General features: G+C 48.8%; 1 protein-coding gene across 1 annotated transcript in view; it reads right to left on the minus strand.

The window, feature by feature from the left end:
• NFASC (neurofascin) overlaps nucleotides 1-18,724 on the minus strand; it is an 83,110-nt gene that overhangs the window by 18,665 nt on the left and 45,721 nt on the right. The window contains exons 11-26 of the mRNA XM_068419465.1: nucleotides 18,571-18,702; nucleotides 18,135-18,278; nucleotides 17,684-17,795; nucleotides 17,419-17,585; nucleotides 16,689-16,836; nucleotides 15,954-16,078; nucleotides 14,985-15,020; nucleotides 14,092-14,193; nucleotides 13,782-13,979; nucleotides 12,725-12,795; nucleotides 11,888-12,110; nucleotides 10,240-10,355; nucleotides 8,781-8,985; nucleotides 6,606-6,728; nucleotides 5,811-5,984; nucleotides 3,834-3,848 (exon numbers count right to left, since the gene is read on the minus strand). Coding sequence (XP_068275566.1) covers nucleotides 3,834-3,848; nucleotides 5,811-5,984; nucleotides 6,606-6,728; nucleotides 8,781-8,985; nucleotides 10,240-10,355; nucleotides 11,888-12,110; nucleotides 12,725-12,795; nucleotides 13,782-13,979; nucleotides 14,092-14,193; nucleotides 14,985-15,020; nucleotides 15,954-16,078; nucleotides 16,689-16,836; nucleotides 17,419-17,585; nucleotides 17,684-17,795; nucleotides 18,135-18,278; nucleotides 18,571-18,702 — 2,091 coding nt within the window. The remainder of the gene's footprint in view (nucleotides 1-3,833; nucleotides 3,849-5,810; nucleotides 5,985-6,605; nucleotides 6,729-8,780; nucleotides 8,986-10,239; nucleotides 10,356-11,887; nucleotides 12,111-12,724; nucleotides 12,796-13,781; nucleotides 13,980-14,091; nucleotides 14,194-14,984; nucleotides 15,021-15,953; nucleotides 16,079-16,688; nucleotides 16,837-17,418; nucleotides 17,586-17,683; nucleotides 17,796-18,134; nucleotides 18,279-18,570; nucleotides 18,703-18,724) is intronic.

Genomic DNA, 18,724 nt, shown 5'->3' on the forward strand with positions numbered 1-18,724 from the left:
TGGGGTCCCCTGCTCGCTGCCCACCACGTCGGGGCTAATTAGGGAGTGACAGATCACTGCTCCTGGCAGCAAAAAGGGGGGACGGGGGTGAGGACCAGGCTGGCATGTCCAGAACTGCTCGTTCTGAAAAAATCTAGCAATCACCCACATCATTCTAAAAATGTGGTTGCAGTATTTCATCAGGGAAAACGTTTCTGAGCTTTGCAGAGTAGCTGAATTTATTTTTCTCCATTGCCAACGTGAGGTTCCCTCAAAGGCTTTGACAACAGTTCCCTCAAGTTTAGGTACAGGACCGAGCATCTGGCGTTCACATGAGGGGAGATAAATTCCCCACTCTCTGAAAGCAGGAGATGGCACAGAGATGGGGCGGCCCCTTTTTCAGATGCAGGGCAGAGCAGCACCCTGAAAAACCAGCGTGTCTAAAGACACGGGCTTGAAATTGCCCCAGAGCACCCAGGAAACCCAAAGCCAGTGATAGCAATTCCCATCCTCTTGCTCCCATTCCTGGAAACATCTAAACGACCATTCAGCTCATTAACAGCCCCCATCATCTTTGCAAGGCAGAGATTGCTTTTGCTGTCTGCAAGATGCATTAAATGTTCAGGTAATGGAGACCGAGGGGCACGGGGGGGGGGGAGGAGAGATGCTGTGCTAATGGCCAGGGGATGCAGCAGTCTGGCTAGAGCAATTAATAGCCGAAGTAATGAGAGATGCTTGCAGCAGGAGGGCCGTGCTCTTCGCTGCAGCTTGGCTCCTCGGACCACGAATGGAGCAGTAAAAAGGAGCCCAAACCTTACACAAAAACTGTGTGAGGCTCAGATTAGGGAAAAAAAAAAACCTGAGGAAGAATCATAAAAGCAAAAGAGGGATATTTAAAGAGGGAACCTCTTAAGGGAGGGACTCGAGTCCTGCTCCGACTAGTGTAGCAGTTCAGGGAGTAGTTGCATGGTTTTTTTGCAAAATACAGGAAACAATACACATTCATACGGCTCTTTAATTATTTAAAGGTGCTTTTAATGTGTTGTTAGGCTGTAGCAACAGCTTTCCCTTGGGTGTGTCTACAAAATAATTAGGCTTGGAGAAATTTGATTAATTTTTCATGAATTTTTGACGATTAGCCAAATACATTTTCTTTTTTCTTCTCTCCCTCTCCCAATTTTTAGCAACAGAAGGAAATTGTAAAGTCTTTATGGTAAAGATAAAGTGTTCCAAATCTAATAGCTATAAGAAACTCAAGAATAGAAAGGAGCGATTGAGCAGCCTCTAAAAGACAGGGGTCAGCAGTTCTCTCCGTTTCTACTGCCGTCCATTTCTAAAACGAACAATAGGATCTTTCTCTTCTGATTCATAATTGTGGAGAGACAAGTAGGGAACAGAGAAAAATCAATGTTTTTTTCCCTTAAAGTCTAAGACCGATGCTCTTTATCATCCCTGATGCAGTTTTCCCATACACATGGGCAGTATGGGATCCAGTTCTGATTTTTTTTTCCTCATTCATAGCATAAATAAGAGCCCTTTTTAGATGTCCCCTCTTTTCCCAGATCACCTCTCCCTTTGTCCAGGTCTGGCTTAGGAAAAGTAAAGCCTTTCCTAAGGGAAAGTCCTTGCACTTGACTGATTTCATCAAGCTGGTCCCGTTTCTCATACACATACAGAACAGCTACGGCCCTGTGTACCTAAGGTTACCCCTGGAAAAAAAAAAAAAAGACCTTTTTATATATTTTAGTGCCAGCAGCCCATGGCAAAGAGCATTTTAAGACAGTTTTCACTGCGAATCCATAAAAATCTACAAAATCTAGGTCACTGAGCGGAGACGAATCTCCCGAGAAAGGTCAAGCAGTATTTCACGTGAACCCTGTACTTGGTAGAACAGAAACAGCCTCTCGGGACAAACGCAGCTCGACTTGTGTAACAGCTCCCGCACCCGCCCCGTGTCCTAACGAGAAATGACATCCAGCTCAAGAGCAAGACAAAGATGTGTGCTGGATCTTGCTATGCCTTGATTTCTCCTGCTCAAGTGCAGCATGGTGAGGAAGCTGTGGCTGAGTTAGCACTTAACGACCTACTACTCCAGTTACTGACTCTTAAGACCTCTTTCAGCTCTTTTCTCTTTGCTATTTCTCCTAGCAGAAGGTAAAAAAATAGAGGGGTGGGGGGACCAGTGGGCTCTGTTCTTGTAGAGTTATCCTTTAAATGGCTTCTAGTGGTATAAGAAATTATGCCTGAAATGATACGATGCTGGAAGGATAAAGAGATCACACTGTGTTTTCAAAGTTCAGCAATATCCGCTGCGAGTAGAAAAGTACTTGAAGAAGGTGATCCTGAGCTACAAAGAGAATCCAGATTCTCGTGGATAAGCTAAACCCTGGCCAAAGTATGAGCTACGCAGCAAAACAGCCCTCCCTGACTTGGAGGATAGAGATCCTCTAAGCCAAAAGGTTATGTCCACGGTCAGTTTCCCACTACCCAAAGCAGACCAATCTGTTACCCCCTTTTTTTTTTAGGAAGAGAAAATATAGTAAGAAGAAGATTGGCATCTATTCAGAAAGGAAAAAAAAAAACACAAAAGAATATTGGGTAGAGATACATCACCGCAACAAAATAAAAGGAGGAGAAACATCGATGAGGTAGGAAAGCAAAACCTACAGGTGCAGAGAGCAGGTCCTGCACTTGTATTCCTTGGGAAGAGCCTTCCCTAAGAAGCTGTTCCTCCTTGGGAGGCCTGGGGCCGTGTCCAGCAAAGGCAAAGCACGACCTCTTACAGAGCCCTTGGCGCGGGGCAATGAGTGCTGTTGCTCCAGACCAAAAGCTTTTCTGCAGCGTTTTGGGGTGTGTTTTGGCTGGCTGCGCTCCCCAGCACTGCTGCCAGCCCCCTTCTGAGCCCTGCTCACAGGGTTGTCCCCACGGCTGAAATATTGGCTCAAAGCAGGGGCAAAGTCATGTCTGCAGCGTTCGTAAGAGGTGGGCGTCCTTCTCTGGGCAACAGAAGTTGTGCTTATGCTTTGGACACTGCAGGGTTGGCTCTGGGTAACTGAGGATTTGGGTTTCCTTGAAAGCAGGTAGAGAGGCTTCCCCCCGTTACAAGAAAAGGTTTCTCTCTGCTTCAATGCTGCTGTAGAAATTCACAATCAATCGAGGGCAAAGCCAGCAATAGCCTCGCATGCAGACATGCACAGCTGTGGCACAAACGTCCTTAACCCTTTCAATGGGCACCTCAAACAAAAGGATTCTCCTGTACGGAAGCCCTGGCAGCCCTAAAAGAACCGTGGGGAGGTGTGTGGCTTGTGGTGCCCGTGTGCTGCAACACAGACCTGCGTGGCCAAGGGGGGGAAGCTGCTCCAGCAGCAATACTGCAGGCTCCTGGGTGTAAAAATGCAGTGTAAATACTGCAGGGTGGGCACCACCGAGTCAGGGAGGGCTGGTAAACGTTTTGTTGTGTTGTGCGGGGCATGTTGAGGCTTCAAAAGGGAGAGAGCTTTGTGCAGACCCGGGATTAAAAACCTCTTTAATAGGGCAACTTGACTCTTATTTTTGCTTGTACAGTCTGTGGCAGCTGCCGTGTTTGGTGGGTTTGGCTGTCATTAGGCATCTGGGAGGCTGTTAAGCCCCGCTCAGAGGTATTTTAATCTTTGCAGACCCCACCACGGAGCCTGCCCTAGTCCCTGTGGGGCTTCATTTTGCCTGTTGTTGTTTCATATGTCCAATTTAGGCTCCTGCCACTTCACCTTCCCATTGAAAGGGTTAATGGAGTGCATGCTTAATTGCCAGCACACCGAGCGAGCGTGGAGTGAGTGTTGCCCCATTCCTGTTACCTCCTCCGGCTGGTACGGTACCTGGGGTTGGCGTGGCTTCAGAGGGCAGCGCCAAGGATAGGGAGGGGAATACGAAGAGAGCATAGAAGAGAAGGGAAGAGAAAACAGAGGAATATATAAAACAACCAGCACACACCAACAAGAGACTCGGGACCACTTGCACACAGTCACCAGAGAGTTGAGAGAGAGGGAATAAATGCATTAGCTACAACCCGTCACCCTCCTGTGCACCAGAGCCACTTGCACAGGGCAGAGAGGGCAGGGATGTGCCGGTTAAACACGCACCAGCGCCGCAGCAGAGATGCCTGTGGTGTTGATTAAGTGAAGTGCTTAAGCAGGTGCTTGTATCTAATAGCTGAATTTTACCTTGTTTTTTTTCTAGTGTAATTCTGACATCAGTGCTAGTCCTGCCTTGCGTGGGTCGGAGCCCGTGGTGCAGAACATCAGAGATGTATTTTAGTTAAACTTCTCAGGTGAGTGAGTGTGGCAAGCAGAAAACAACCTCTGAATGCATTAATGGGGTTAATTTTCTTAATCTGCTTTTTTTTTTTAATTCCAAACTCATCTTTCACGTAGCTTTACAGCAGGTACCTTCATATCAAAGGGGGCACTTGGAGCTGCTAATCGTACTCACGTGCCTGTCATTGGCAGAACTCGCCTATGTCGTGTTGTACCTCAGGGTCTGGTGTTTCGTGGTCAAACTTTGCCATATTTCTGTAACTTCAGACCACGATTTCACTCTTTAATTTTTCTTGCTGCTTAAGGGCCAACGCTTTGTCCTTTTGCTAAGTGGCAGCAGCTCGTCCCTTGGGCAGGGGCAGCCGGGGAGCACTGGGTGCCACCGCCCGTCCGCATCCCCGACCCCGGGGACAGGGACCCTTACCTTGTCACGCTGCTGTACGCTGTACCTGCTAGTTCCCGATACAAATCAGTTAAGCAACATACCCCAGCAGCTGGTTAGGGCTGTAATTTAGCTCTGCTCTCCTAACAGTCACCATTATCAGCACATCGAAACAAACCCAGTAAGCAAATGTAGGTGAAACAACTACAACTATTGACTGTCACCACCAACAACTCCAATCTGATCCCTGTTTGTTCAGCAAAGCCCCTTTTTAAAGCAATGACATGCCCCCTCTCCTGTTTGCCAGGGTGTAAATTAGCTGATTTTTTTTCCCATAACATATGCAGCCCCATCTCCCATCCTGTCACGTCAATTAGCCGTGCTGGAGCCCACCTCGGAGGTGTCAGGAAGCATTTCATTTCCACTGGGTCAGCAGTAGGAATTACTTTTCCTACTCAGAGCCATTAGTTGGGGAGGGGGAGATGGAGGAAAGGAGACAAAAACCCCATTAAATCAGAGCGCTAACCAAATCACAGGTCTTTTAGCAAATGCTAAAGGAAGGAAAGAGCCAGCTTTTGTCTCCCTGCGTTCCCTCAGGGCTCCTGAACTTTCACTTAGTTTGATGAATGTTCCCACAATGGGCATTTTATCTTGTTATGAGTCTGGGAGTTGGGGCTTCGCTTTGGAGGGTCAGGTCAGCTGCTGGGTATGGGGTGACAGGGAAGTGGCACCGTAGCCCCTGGCTGGGGTTCACTGCCTGGAGGATTCAGCTGCTGCAGCCCCTTTGAGCCACATAAAAATCACCCACATCTGCCCTTTATTCAGCTCGTACAGAGCTCCACCTTTTGCAAGGTGACAGCAAGATGCCCTCCTGCTCCGGGGCACGTGAGGCACACTAATCACTTGGGGGTCAGCAAGATGGTTCCCAAGAGCACAGGACAGTCCCCCAGTCACCTCTGTAGCATTTCTGCCATGGTACTGGTCAGTCATCTGTCTACCTCTGCAGCAGGTGGCAGCTGTGCACCAGTTACTGTCTTGTACTGGTTGCTCTGTGGACCACCCGATTCTCTGACCTGCAGGTTTTGGCTGATGATACATGTACCATCACCCACCCCCAACCCCTCAGCAAAGCGAGAAGCTGTTGCTGCTGCACATACCTTCGTTCAGCAAGGCTGGAGACTCCTCCACTAAGGTTTCTCCTTCTCCCACCTGGGTCCGTGCGCGCAGGAAGAAGCGATAGCGCGAGATGGGGTCTGTCCTCTGCAGGGTGAACCTTGTCTGATTGGGAGAGAAGTTCTCTACCAGGGTTCGGCCCGTTTTGGATCCGTTAACTGGGGAGGGAAAGGCAGGTCATGGTGGCTTCAGCCTTGTTTCAGAAATACGCTGTGCTATCATCTACCTCGTCACCTCACCCCAGAACCCAACCTGCAGTCGGTGTGGGGCCACGCAGGCTCAGAGCTATAGCTGCTGTTAAATACACTTCATCTAGGGTGGCTGGTGACTTACTAGCTGGGGGACACGCTAGCGGGGACATTCAGGGTTGTATTGGTCAAGGAAAGGCATAGCACAAGTGCCAGGGGCTCGGAGAAGGCTGTACTGCCCCAGGCATCGTGCTGGGCTCTGCACTCTAGGCAGCATCTCTTATACAGCTGGGAGCTTGTGGTTGAGTGAGAAGGTAAACTACTCAGACTGCGCTTAAAGGGCTTTCTAAATTGAAGATCAAACTTATTTCCCTTCCATGGTCAAGTCTGGAGAGCTGCTGAGCAACCACAGCCCTCCCTGGTTAACTGCAGCTGCCCAGCACCACTCCAGGACTCCTCTCCAACTCATCTTGTGATGAAAGCCTCCAGTTCCTTACGGAGAGCTTTCTGTGCTAGGTGAGGAGGTAATTAGCAGCAAGAAAAATATTTAATGACTTAATTATCACTAAGAAGATAACATGTGGAACGTACAGGCTTGATATCTAAGGTTGTATCCTGTGAGGACTCCATTGGGATGCTCTGGATGATCCCACTCCAGATTGATGCTTTCCAGGTTTGGCTGTCGGATTCTTAGATACCTGGGGGAGCTGGGCACTTGGGAGGAGGACGGGAGCAGGAAGAGGGGGAAAGAAGAAAAAACATACAAGATAACATACCTCACAATACTGTACACATCGCAGGCTGACCGATACACTCAAGACACTCGTAAACACACACACACACACATATAACACACACGCGCTAAAGGTCAGAAACCGATTGAACAAGAATCTGTGCCAGAAACCATGCGCCAGCCCCGGGTTTTCAGCAGCGTGTGTGCAGGGAGAAGAAACCAGAGCAGCTCTGCATGCAGCCCCAGCCCCGGCGGCACCGCGCTCGCTGGGTACCGCTGCCCTCCAGCACGTAGCTCGGTGAGGCACCCGCAAAAGATGCTACAGCTGTGAAGCAGAGCTGTGACACCGTTCAAGTCCCACTTCTGCATGTCGTACACAGACTTTACTGGTCTTGTTTACAGCCCCCACCCAGCCCCAACATTTACACCTCATCTATTTCTCTCTTGGAATGGCGAGAAATAGTAGAGCAGCTTCTCTTATTGCAAAGCATCTTTGGGTTATTAATGTCTAGAGACCTGCAACAGGGAGCTGGTGCACGAATACAGTGGTCCTTACCCTGGGGAATGGCTGCTTTTATGACTGCTTAGTCAAAGCTAGTAAAGGAAGGAAAGCGTTACACATTCTTCAATTAAATTATTCTCCTGGTTTACTCATAATTGCGGTGTCTTGACTGGGGAGAGAACTTGGCTCTCTGATCTGAGAGATTAGTGATTTTTTTTTTTTAAACAGACGTTTTGCAGAATATCATTCAATCTCCTAAACATCAATATATAGTCAATAAAATTGCTTAGTGGTATAGGGAAAAACAAATCAGCAGTTTACTTATGACAAGAGTATAAGCTGCTATAATTGATTCAATCAATGCTGCCCACGTATGCATATAGCTATGCCCAATGCATATATAGCTACCCTAAATGGATATAGCTACCCCAGATGCATATATAGCTACCCCAAATGTGTGTGTGTATATATATATATATATATTTTATATATATATATAGCTACCCTAGATGCTCCGTGCCTCGAGCACGCAGGTAAGCAGCTCACTCAAAATGCACCTGCCTGCAAAACCGCCCTGCTGGAACAGAGTCCTTTCTTTTTAAACAAGCTTAATTCTGGCTGGTCAATTGAAAATCCTTAGAAAATGGTGACAGCATCCAAGGAAATGTTAAGGAAGAAAGAGACGGGGCTGAGAGATGCTGTTCTTGTACATGAACAGGATGAAGTGGAAGAGAAAGAGGAAGACCCCATAGGATTTTGGGTTAGTCGAGAGAGGATTTGTTTCCAGCCTTTACTATTTTCTCCTCTTGTGTTTTTGTAACATACTGTGCCAGAAACATCTGTGCTACAGGAAGATTCATTGCCAGCCCCTGAAAGTGCAGCTCCAACACAAAGGTACTGGCGTATCTATAAATAGCTCCTGTGACAGCAAGAAAATTAAAATCTCAAGTTCATCCTTGACACAAGCGCTTTAAACAGAAGAATGAGGTGCTCTCGCCTTAAAAGCCTGACGGGGGTATCAGTGACATCCTTTCAGAACAAAAGGACTCAGGTCTTGCAAAGATTTTACTGCCTTTTACTGAGCAGGGTGAATATATTCACTCCCTTTTCACCGCCGCGCAGCACGGGGCGGCGCGGTGACATTGGCAGGTCAGGCAGCAAAGCAAGGGCACGGAGCTGCGCCTCGGAGAGCGCTTTGCAAACATTGCTCTGGTTCAGCCTAAGAGCTGCTTGCTGATGTGTTCAAAGCACCTGAAGGGGATATTTTTTATTTTTAGATCGATGAGACGGTGCCAGGCGTTAGCTCTGGGTGTAGCTGCAGAGATGTCACCTGCCCGGCGGTGAGGCAGGCATCCAGCCGTGCCGTGTGACAGTGACACTGCTCAGGAGATGCTGCCCAGGCTCAGCTAAAACCTGTCCCTAGCACATCTCCCCAGCAGCTCCCGGGCTGCTCCGCGGAGCTGAACCACCCCAACCTCTCCCAGCCCATACCCGAGGGACGGGTGCCTGCGCAGCCCCCCCGGGAACGTACCTCCTTCTGGTGTGGGGAACTCCTTAACTTCACTGCGGGGCCCATCTCCTCGCCCGTTGGTTACAACCATTTCAAGCTTGTAGTTGCTGTAAGGAAACAGCCGGGACACTATGCCCCGGTTTCGGTCTCCAGGAAAACTCACATACTGCCGTTTTTTGGAGACCCACAGGTTCTTCAGCAAACTACTGTCTCTCCAGAAATAGGCCTTCAAGAAACAGGCATGGCAAGTGAAGCTTTTCCCATTTAAATGGTTTTTTTTTCATTAACAAAGCATAGCAAAAACTTTGCCTTTCCAAAGAGCAGCTCTCAGCTGCAGGAGCCTTTTAGAGCAGTTAATGAAGCTCCACGTCCCCGCAGCGAGGCGGGTCAGTGGTGTTACCCGAGGAAGAGGCTGAGCACGGGGTTAAGTGCTTCCCAAAGGTCACGGAGCAAAACCAGCAAAGCTCAGACTACAAGGAGCTGTTTCTGGTTCCTGAGCACTAGGCATCAATTGACTCTCCCTTCCTACCTGGAGTAGTACCGTAGCAGTGTACAAGGCAAGGTGGGACGTGTCCAGGCACAAAAGGAAGCCTGAACTTGGAAAGTCTCCCATTCGAAGCCCTGACTGTAAATCTTATTTCATGCAGAAATAAGATTCATTCAGAAAACAGACCAGAATGACAGAGGAGAGGCAGAAAAAGCGAAGGCAGTGCCCAGGGAGCTTGCTTCGTGCCCAGTGGGTTATTGGATTTGAAATGGTCTAACTGCAGGACATGTGATTTTGGTAGCATCTTAAACTCTGATAGAAGGGGCTCTCTCCAGACTTCTGCTTGTTTTGAACAGGGTCTGTCCTCTGTACAGAAACGCTGGTGTTTTACCTTAGCAGTAAATAACCGAACAGGATCCACGCTGTCTTTAGTTGCCAGTTAGTACGAACCGCTGGGTTTAGGCTTTGCAGGGGTTGGTGTTCATTAAAAGGCGGTGTAGGTACTTTGGGGATGACACAAAAACGAGCCTGTTTGTACCTATCTGAGGTCATTCCCCCCAGAGCCAGCCAGCCCATGGGTCTGGGCAGCTCTATAGCCAGGAGACACCTCTCTGCATGGACAGGACCACCCCGAGTCCCTCTCTGAGTGCACAAGGGCAGCCCCACTTGCTTTGTCTGAGCACCCCGGATCCTGCAGCCGGGCACCGGGAAGGGCCAGCCCAGCACCGAGCCCTGGGGGAGTAATGGGAGATGTCCCCAGCCCCGTCCAGGCACCACAAAGAGCAAACCAAGGCCCTTCGTCTCTGGTGCTGCTCCAGAGCTGAGAGCTCAGCCCCTCTGCTCTGCACCCACCCATGGCAAAAGGGTCCTGATGGCCAGAGGAGAGTTTTCTGTCATCCCCATCGCAGGCAGCTCCATCACCGGGGCCACCTCGCCTTGTGAGAAGGTTAGCTGTGTTAATAGTCAGTGCCGAAGAGGTTTGGTTTTGCTCACTCTGTACTCCTTGAGCTGTCCCTGGATGGTGTCCAGGTGCACCCGGGTCCAGGTCAGAGCAATGGCAGTGCTGTTTAAAACTCTTATCCTAACATCCGTGGGCGCAGCCTTGGGATCTGAGCGTTCAGGGGTAAAGCAGAGCGTGCGTTAGGTGCCCACTGGTACCCTGGAGATCAGACAGACGGACAGACACCCCTCCTGCCCCCCCTTGCCATAAGCATTGAGGGGCTGCTGCAAACCGGGGAGCAGCAGCCCCGCGTGCTGGCTCTGCCGTCTGCTGCCACCCCGGCCAGCCCCATCTGCCAGCAGCGTTTTCATGGGGATAATCACCTCCTTTTCTCCCTCCTTAAACTGAATTTCTGAGGATTTCCAAACTAGTAACATAAAACAGGAGCAACAAGCCAACTCTCAGCTTCCTGGCTGCCCTTGTTTGGGGTGAGCAGACCCTACAACCCTGCAAATACACAGCAGAGCATCACTTACCTCTGTCCCCCTCGCTTTCTCCCATACATGTGCATGCTTAAAAAGCTGACAATTGTTTTTCAAGCATTACTTCCACAGGAAAGGAGAAAAAAACCCACCATGTTTCACTCCACCAGCTATCACAAGAGTACTCGTGATCCAGTTAATAGCAGGGCTTCCTACACACTGCTGGAAGAGATGACGTTAGCGAGGAAGGGCTCTGGCTCGCCTCCCTCAGCTAGGTCCAGCTTTGCTTCCACCCTGACTCCCACCCTTTCTGCCCATTTTCCTTCCCATTGCCCTGTCTCCTCTGGGAGAGGATGCCCGGTCGGAGGATGTGTCATGTGTGCTATCTCAGCACCAAGACTGCAGATTTTCTTGAAATTCCTTGTGCCCTGATTGTGTCCCCTTGACTTCAAGCCCAGAGTCCTGGATGGTGAGCTGCCAGATCTACCTTACTTCTTGGTAATGCTAAAGTCACGCAGCCAGGGACCCCCACTGATGCTGCAGTTCGAGGAATTAATACATATTTCTTTAAAAATAAAGTTGATGGCAGCAAACCACATTATCCTGACAGGATAAGGATAATTGTGTCTCAGAGTCTTGATGCTACAGGCACAGAAGGTGATACCACTAGCCCAGAGAGAACGTGAAAAGAGAGTTAAACAAGTTCTGCGTGACCAGGTGGAGAGTTTTAAAGAAGGATAAGCTGAGCCAATGGTGTGTTGCAAAGAGGAGCCCAAGCTGGGGCTTAGCTGAGGCCTTGTCAGAGAGGCACAAGAACCCAGTCCAGGATGAACCAAGGCCCTTTTGGCCACTCGTAGCACCCCTCACCTGAGATGAACTCGGTGCTCCACAGATGTTGGGGGCAAAAAAATTTAATGTGGTTTATTGGAATGCAGCCAGAGCTCATCTTAAATGAAATCTTGCTGTCTTCCACACTCTAAGTGTTATCTCTGGGTCTTACAGAGAGCAACGGAGATGCTAAGTGACTTGGGTTGTGCAGGCAGAGCCCAGAACAGAACCTGATGGCCAAGCCTATTTCTGCCAGTGCCTGGTACTGGATTCTTGTGCCAAATCAAGCAGTGCTATGAACATGTCCTGGGCACAGGTGCCAGCCCACTGACCTTGGGTGGGATCTTGCCCTTCTGAAACACTTACGATCTCTGGCTCAGAAAGTACTCACAATCTTCCCCTGAGTAGCCGATGACCGTGTCAGGCTCCGGTGCTCTACCAAAGTCGTTCTCCGCCTGCACTTTGATCTCGTAGGGTACGTAGATGGGCGTGTTCCAGACAACATGCCTTGGTGTCCTCACTGTCTCATTGTACCAGCTGCCTCGGGTGTCCCTTCGCCTCCATCTCACGATGTACCTGAGGTTGGGCCCATAAGCTTGAGTTGCATTCAGAGGCTTAAATGGACCAAAACAGAAAAAGAAAGTGAGAAGGAGGAAGAGCCACTGTATTTCTCTGCCACCACAGAGCTCCAGAAAGTTCTGTTCAGCAGCTGGTTCTTATTTCATGCTCCATCAGCGACTCTCAAAGGAGGTCAATACTTTTGTCCCCAGAGAGAGACGTACCTAGTCTTTGTCCTCCAGACCCAAGGTAGGACCAAGAACCATATCCTTCTACTCCAGTCCACACTCCCAGTGCAATTTCTACCCTCCTTACAGCTGCTGGCTTATTTATGGATGACACCTGCTGGTCCATGCAGAAAAGAGCCGCTCTGGAAGCCCTAGGTACTGCTTGAGGAATCAGGCTGGGCATCCTCCCTAACCTCTATCTGTGATCCGGCATCTTTTCTTTGGCTTCAATGTAATTATTTTTTTTATCACAAACCTCCTTCTAGGCACTGACAATGGTCTCTCTTGTAGATGCATCTTCTGCTTTTTATTTTCTTTATTATCTCTAAGGTTATAGTATTCTGTGTGGTGTATCACACGTTGCCAGAGGCTCTGAGTTTATCTTGGTATGTGTGACCGTAATGGTAAGATGCTGGGTGGCTGTCAAGCGTCAAAGAACTCACCATCCAGGTTATCTCCATGTTGTTTTTTTGGGTCCCTGCACCTTGAACTCCCGTTGGGTTAATTTCAGGACCTGAAATTCACATTAGGGGAAAAAAAAAAAAAAAGGCAGTTTATAATGTCAAAAAATGACCATTTGAGTGGTTAAAAACCCTTTACTGTGCAAGCCAAAAGTCCTTCCAAGACAGAAGTTAATGGCCTGATTTTTCCAGAAGTTCCCATTCAGGTTAATGGAACATGAGGCTCTCAGCACTCTTGAAAACCAGGCCATTTATTTAGGAGCCTCTTTTTTTTATTTTTTTTCTTCCAAAATGTCCTAAATCTTTGAAAGACAGCCATTGTGAAGCAACCCCAGGAGCCGAGTCTGACACTTTTGAAATCTGAAACAAGAAGAGCAATGTCGAAAGCTGACACTAGATGCCAGTAGATATTGCACAAGTATCTCTGCAATGGTTGAGTTACGAAATGCAGCAAAACTACTAAGCTTCCTGTGAATTCCTCATATGAATTTTCCCAAGTATTCTACAACGTACGGAGCACTGGGCACACAAAGTGAAGACCCGAGTCTTGGTCGTGGACTGGAGCACACTTTACTCTTGCATCGATCTGGGCTCCTGGCCAGTTCTAGCCATGGCCAATGAATTAGCAATTTTGGAACAAAATGCCTTTTGGTTGTGGACAGTTCACACTTGAGTCTAATTTTCCAAGAGACTCTGAGCTTCCTGTGGTCAGAAAGGATGAAAGACTTTCGTTAGAAAGCTTCTCTGTGAGGTGAAACTGGGCTGTCCTTCAACAGATTCTGCTGGAGCGATCTTTGCGTAGATCTTTGAGTTTTGCTGCGCTGCAGAGTATCAGTCAGAGGCTTGAGGATGTGATATATAAAATTACACCCCAGCACACGCATGGACCAACTCATTCCCTCACCTGTGTAAATCTGTTTCTGTTATAGGAGCTGTGATCATACACCATGAGGGAAGAGTCTACATGGAGAGCGGTGGCCACATGCTAAGAGCAACATCAAGTCACCGCGGCGAGAGGGACCGGGCGGACAGTACTCACGTGCCCCGTTGGTCTGGTATCGTTCGGATGGCACGCTGGGCAGGCTGCTGCCCACGTCATTCACCGCTATCACCCGAAACTGGTAGTTGACGTAAGGAGAGAGGCTCAGGACGGCCGAGTTGACGCTCCCGGGGTACCTGGAGTGGTTATGCCACATGCCAGGTTGGAACCGGTCCTCCTCAAACTGGACGATGTAGTCTGGGGGAGAGGATGGAGAGGTGGGGTTAAGGGCTCAGCTCACAGGGAAAGTTTTCTCTCCACCGTGCAGAAGAAAGCGGGAGGGATACGGGGCAGAGGGTCCGGCACTGACCTGTGATGGGGCTGTTATTGTCATCGCCGGGAATCCACGTCAGCCGCACGCTCCGCTCGGCCAGGTCTGTCAGCTCCAAGTCACGGGGCCGGTCGGGTCGTTCTGTTGGCCAAGTAACGAGACAAATGAGGCTGGGATTGTCCCAGGAGCTGGGAGTCCCAGTTCCCATCGCTTCTCCCGGGAGGGGAAGCTCTGGCCGTCTTAGTCCAGACCCGTGGGAGGACACGTGCTCTGTGGCACGATTCACGCCCTGCAGCTCTTGGTGGACTAGTACAATTTGTTAAATACAAATGTGCTCATGTACTAGTCGTGCCCTGCCTAGAAACCCCACCTGCTCCCTGTACTGCTGATGTTATCTGGTGGTGGAAGCACAATACAGTGGCTTAGCAGGGGGATGTGTGATCTCACAACAAACTACACGCAGCTGTCCAAAAAATAAATGCAAACAAATAGAACAGAGAGGACACAAAGCCTCAATGAAGATATAGAAATGCTCTGGGCACAATTCTGGTTTCTTTACCTGGTCACAGCCCACATGGTCGCACAGAACCTCATGCTATAACAGTAACAGTAGTAACTTCTTTACAGGTAAAAGTCAAGGGATTCAATGTGATTTTTTTTTTTCCCCCGTCAGAGCTCACCATTTCCAGGTATGGGTAAAGTGATTCTTGCCCTCAAGGATTGGCACTGTGGGACACGAAATGATGTGGCACAGGACCTTTCTACCCGCGGCCATCTGGATGGGTTTTCAAGGACAACATGGACAGGACTTGGAAGCATCAGCTCCCAGCTTTTTCAACCGCTACACCTAGATTTTCTGTTGGCGTTATTGGCAAGGCAAAACAAAATCAATTTACAAAATAAAATAAACCCAATGAATTAGTGATGATTACCTTTAGGTAACTCTCTCAAACGGTTAGCAGGGATGGCTGCAAGGTAAGACATTGGTTGTTAACGGTGTTAGTTTAGTCATTAAGCTTGGGTGGCCAAAGGAGCACCTGGCAAATATAAAGTTACACACACAGTTACAGATTTCAGAAGGATCTCATTCTGCCTGGGGACCAGCGTAAGTACATCCTTCCCCAGAGACCCCCAGGCACGCTCTGCACCCCTTTGTTCGTATTTCTAGTACACAGCAAAGGGGAAACATCAGCCTGCTGTAGTGTTAATTAGCTATTAGGGGAAAAGGAAGGGAAATAAATCAAGCTCAGTCAAATTATTAGGGATATGGGATTCATATTGCATTTTGTAGGGCACTGCGGGTCTCTGCCAGCGGTGCCAGCAGTTGGGGCGCTCCCGTGAATGCAGCACGTCAGCAAGGTCTGAGGTGGCCGAGAGCAGGGATTGATAAATCCGTGTTGTGCGAGTAGATCTCGTGGTGTACATAAATGGGTACGGGGAATGGGTTTAGGTTTGTCCCTCCCCATATGGAAAAGGGGAGCTGCCAGGCTGGGAGCGGCTCGCTCACCCCTGGCTTTCTTTCCAGCGTTGCTCAGCAGCCTGACAGTCAATTAAATTCACTTGCAAATTTAGGACTGTTCTCACAGAGCTTCAACATCCACATTGGGATATTTTTAGCTCTTTGTAATAACTACTCCTTTTTTTTTTTCTGCTCTCAAATGCAAGTTTCCTTCGACTCAAATTCAATGCCATTGTCTGAGCCTGGGATGAGGCAGCACGTCCTTGCTGAGTCCTGCAGCAGCAGAACAAGTGCTCTGCCAGCATCTCCCTGAGCAGCTCTGCTTTGGAGGACAATTCTGTGACCACAGATCACCCTGTCAGTCTGACCTTGAAGTCAGTCTGTTGTACTCAAAATAAAGCACTTTCAGCTCTGTGTCGGGACATGGGGAGGACAGCTTTACCCAGCACGGTGAGGTACGCTTTAGCCGAGTCCTTGTCCAGCTCCGTGCTGGCTACGCAGGTGTAATCCCCTTGGTCCTTTTCAGCCACGCCATATATTGTCAGGCCATCGTCTTCTTTCTTCATCCTTAAAGGGATGAAAATGATAATCACACAACTGCACATTAGGCAGCAGGATTGAGGTCTGACTGTCCTCTGATAAAATATATATAAAAGCCCAAACAGAACAGGAGTACATCTCTGGTCTGAAGATTTTATCAGCTAAGGATGTGTTGAGTTTTTCATTTCCTAAGGGATCGGTGAATGTGCTCTGGTGTGTATCTGGAATAATCACACTTTTAGCAAAACAATCTGACCTCTGACTGGCTTGTGTCCCGTGGTCAGATCTCACTTTGCAAGAAGGGAGTCAGCGATGGAAAGGAAATTACAACTGTGACACTCACAGCAGGTAAACATTAATTTTGAAGTAGCTTGTTATTAACCCACCTGTTTTATCAAGATGTCCTAAAAATATCTGTAAATAAAACCTATAGTCAAAGTCTTGATTTACTGATAAGTCAATTTTAATTGCTAGGCAGTTGGGAGGAGCTAGTGACATTAAAAGGATCAAGAACAGCAAATGTTGCCTAGATGGGAACTCGGTGTTTGTCCATGTTATCCCTGGTGACTCTTGAAACATTCTGTAAAAAGTCCAACAATCCTGGGAGAGAAAACCCATGAAACTGTTGAAGACAGACCTGTTTCCCATGTACAGGGGTGCATCGTCTTTCAGCCAGGTCACTGTGAGTTTCAGCGTAGGGTCGTGCTTTATACGGCAGTGGAGGCGAGGCATGGAGCCCCTCTTCACCACCTGGTCTTCTGGTCCTCTCACAATCCTTGTTGGGTCTGCACGAAGTCAGAAAGAAAGCGTTAGGCACCAGCCTGCTGGGTCTTAGCTCAGGAACTTGATGAAGAGCGGTGGTACTTGGAAAAGACGAGCATGCACGTCAAGTGTTTGTCGAGTTTGCTATAGTGAACTGTCTCTGATGCAAATGCTTGCAAATAAATTAATTTAATAAGCCATTAAATCATGCTGACCCTTTAAAAAATGCCTGGTTTGCTGAGTCAGCAATCAGTTTTGCTGCACAGGGAAAAGCCCAGTGGAAACTTGATCAGAAAATGTTTTATTGCCATCAGTTAACCCTGATATACGGTATTTCTTCTTGCGATGCTTATAGCATCTCACGGCTCAATATCCACACCAAGCCCTTCTGCAGCTTCAGTATATCCACAGACTTGGGTTTTTTCAACATTAAAAGGGCATCTCTGCCTTTTTCTGGATTCTAGCTCCAAATTACGCAGTGCCTGTCCCGCTGACAGACTGCTGGAGCTCACAACCAATCTTCCCTTAACATAAATTATTATTTCTGCTGCAAGTTTGAAAAGATCCAAGAGACTGTTTTGACCTGGAGCCCTTCGTGCCCCTACCTTTGACCTCCAGGCGAACCTGGGCCTCCGCTTTACCCAAGATGTTGGTAGCGACGCAAGTGTAGATGCCCTGGTCCTCCTTCCGAGCCATGTTCATCTCCAAGCTCCCGTTCTCATGTGCCTTGTAGTTTCCTCCATCCAGTGTGTTCCCCTGGCCGTTCTTAAACCTCACAACACCACAAAGCGCTATTGTAAGGGAAGAAAGAGCAGGAAACCTCCCCTTCCCACCCCTCCGGGCTGGAAGGGGACATGCTGCAGCTCTTACCATCTCAGGGTGGGGATCGGCGAGCCAAAGAAGGGGCAGTCAAGTCGGGTCCTGTTGTTTTGAATCACCTTGATGAGCTGATTGCGGGGGGCCAGTATCCGTGGAGGCACGTCTGCACACAACAAAAATCACAGCCATTGAGAAAGAAAAGAAACCAGTTTCCAGACTGCTGCTCCCTTTCCATCAGTCAGTTCATCCATCCTGACTTCTCTTGTGTTCACTCTTCCTTGTTGGCACTTTCAAGGCTCAGTAGAGCTTCTCCATCCCTCTCATCTCTCCTTCCCTTTCTAGCCTCGCTGCATGAACCAGCTTACATCTGAGTGCCAACGGGACTGGTTTTGCAGGTCCATGGCAATGGACTTCTGCGCCAAAACAGCAAAGAGGAAAGCAAAGAGAGAACTCTTGCAGGGAAAACTTGAGTACACGGTGGTCATCTTCCATAAGTACTTACCCAGGACACTGACAAAGGCATTGGCGAGAAGGTAGCCGTGCTCGTTGGACGCGTTGCATTGGTACACGGCGCTGCTGCCAATCTGGGTGTCTCGAAATACAACGGTGTCTCCAGCCACCTCTCGACTCGGGTTGGGGGGAGAAGCTTCAAAACAGAGAGCATTCCTTAAATTAAATTTCAAATTAAAATTCACAACTCTCAGTGTCATTACGCATCTTTTCATCTCAGCCCAGATAAAACCAGACAATGGTACCTACAAAGACACGGTTCAAGTGGCCTTGTCTCAGGCAAGCAGGTGGTTTATGTGCTGCCATGCCGGAGCCCACGCACACCGCTCAGTGGGGTGCCTGGCACCCCGACAGCAGCTCTGGCTCTCATGGTCAGCCACGAGATCCTTGGCTAGGCAAAAAGCAGGTACAGATTCTTCCTTGCTCACCTTCTATGGGCTCGCCGTTCACCAGCCACTGAATCGCAGGCTTGGGGTTCCCGTTGGCACGACACACCAGCCTGCCATCCTCACCAGGGGCCAGAATGAGGTTTTGGGGTTCATCCAACCAGTATGGAGCAGCTTTAAAATACACCAACGCACC

The sequence above is a fragment of the Nyctibius grandis genome, chromosome 27 (assembly GCF_013368605.1).
Source record: "Nyctibius grandis isolate bNycGra1 chromosome 27, bNycGra1.pri, whole genome shotgun sequence".
NCBI lineage: Eukaryota > Metazoa > Chordata > Aves > Nyctibiiformes > Nyctibiidae > Nyctibius > Nyctibius grandis.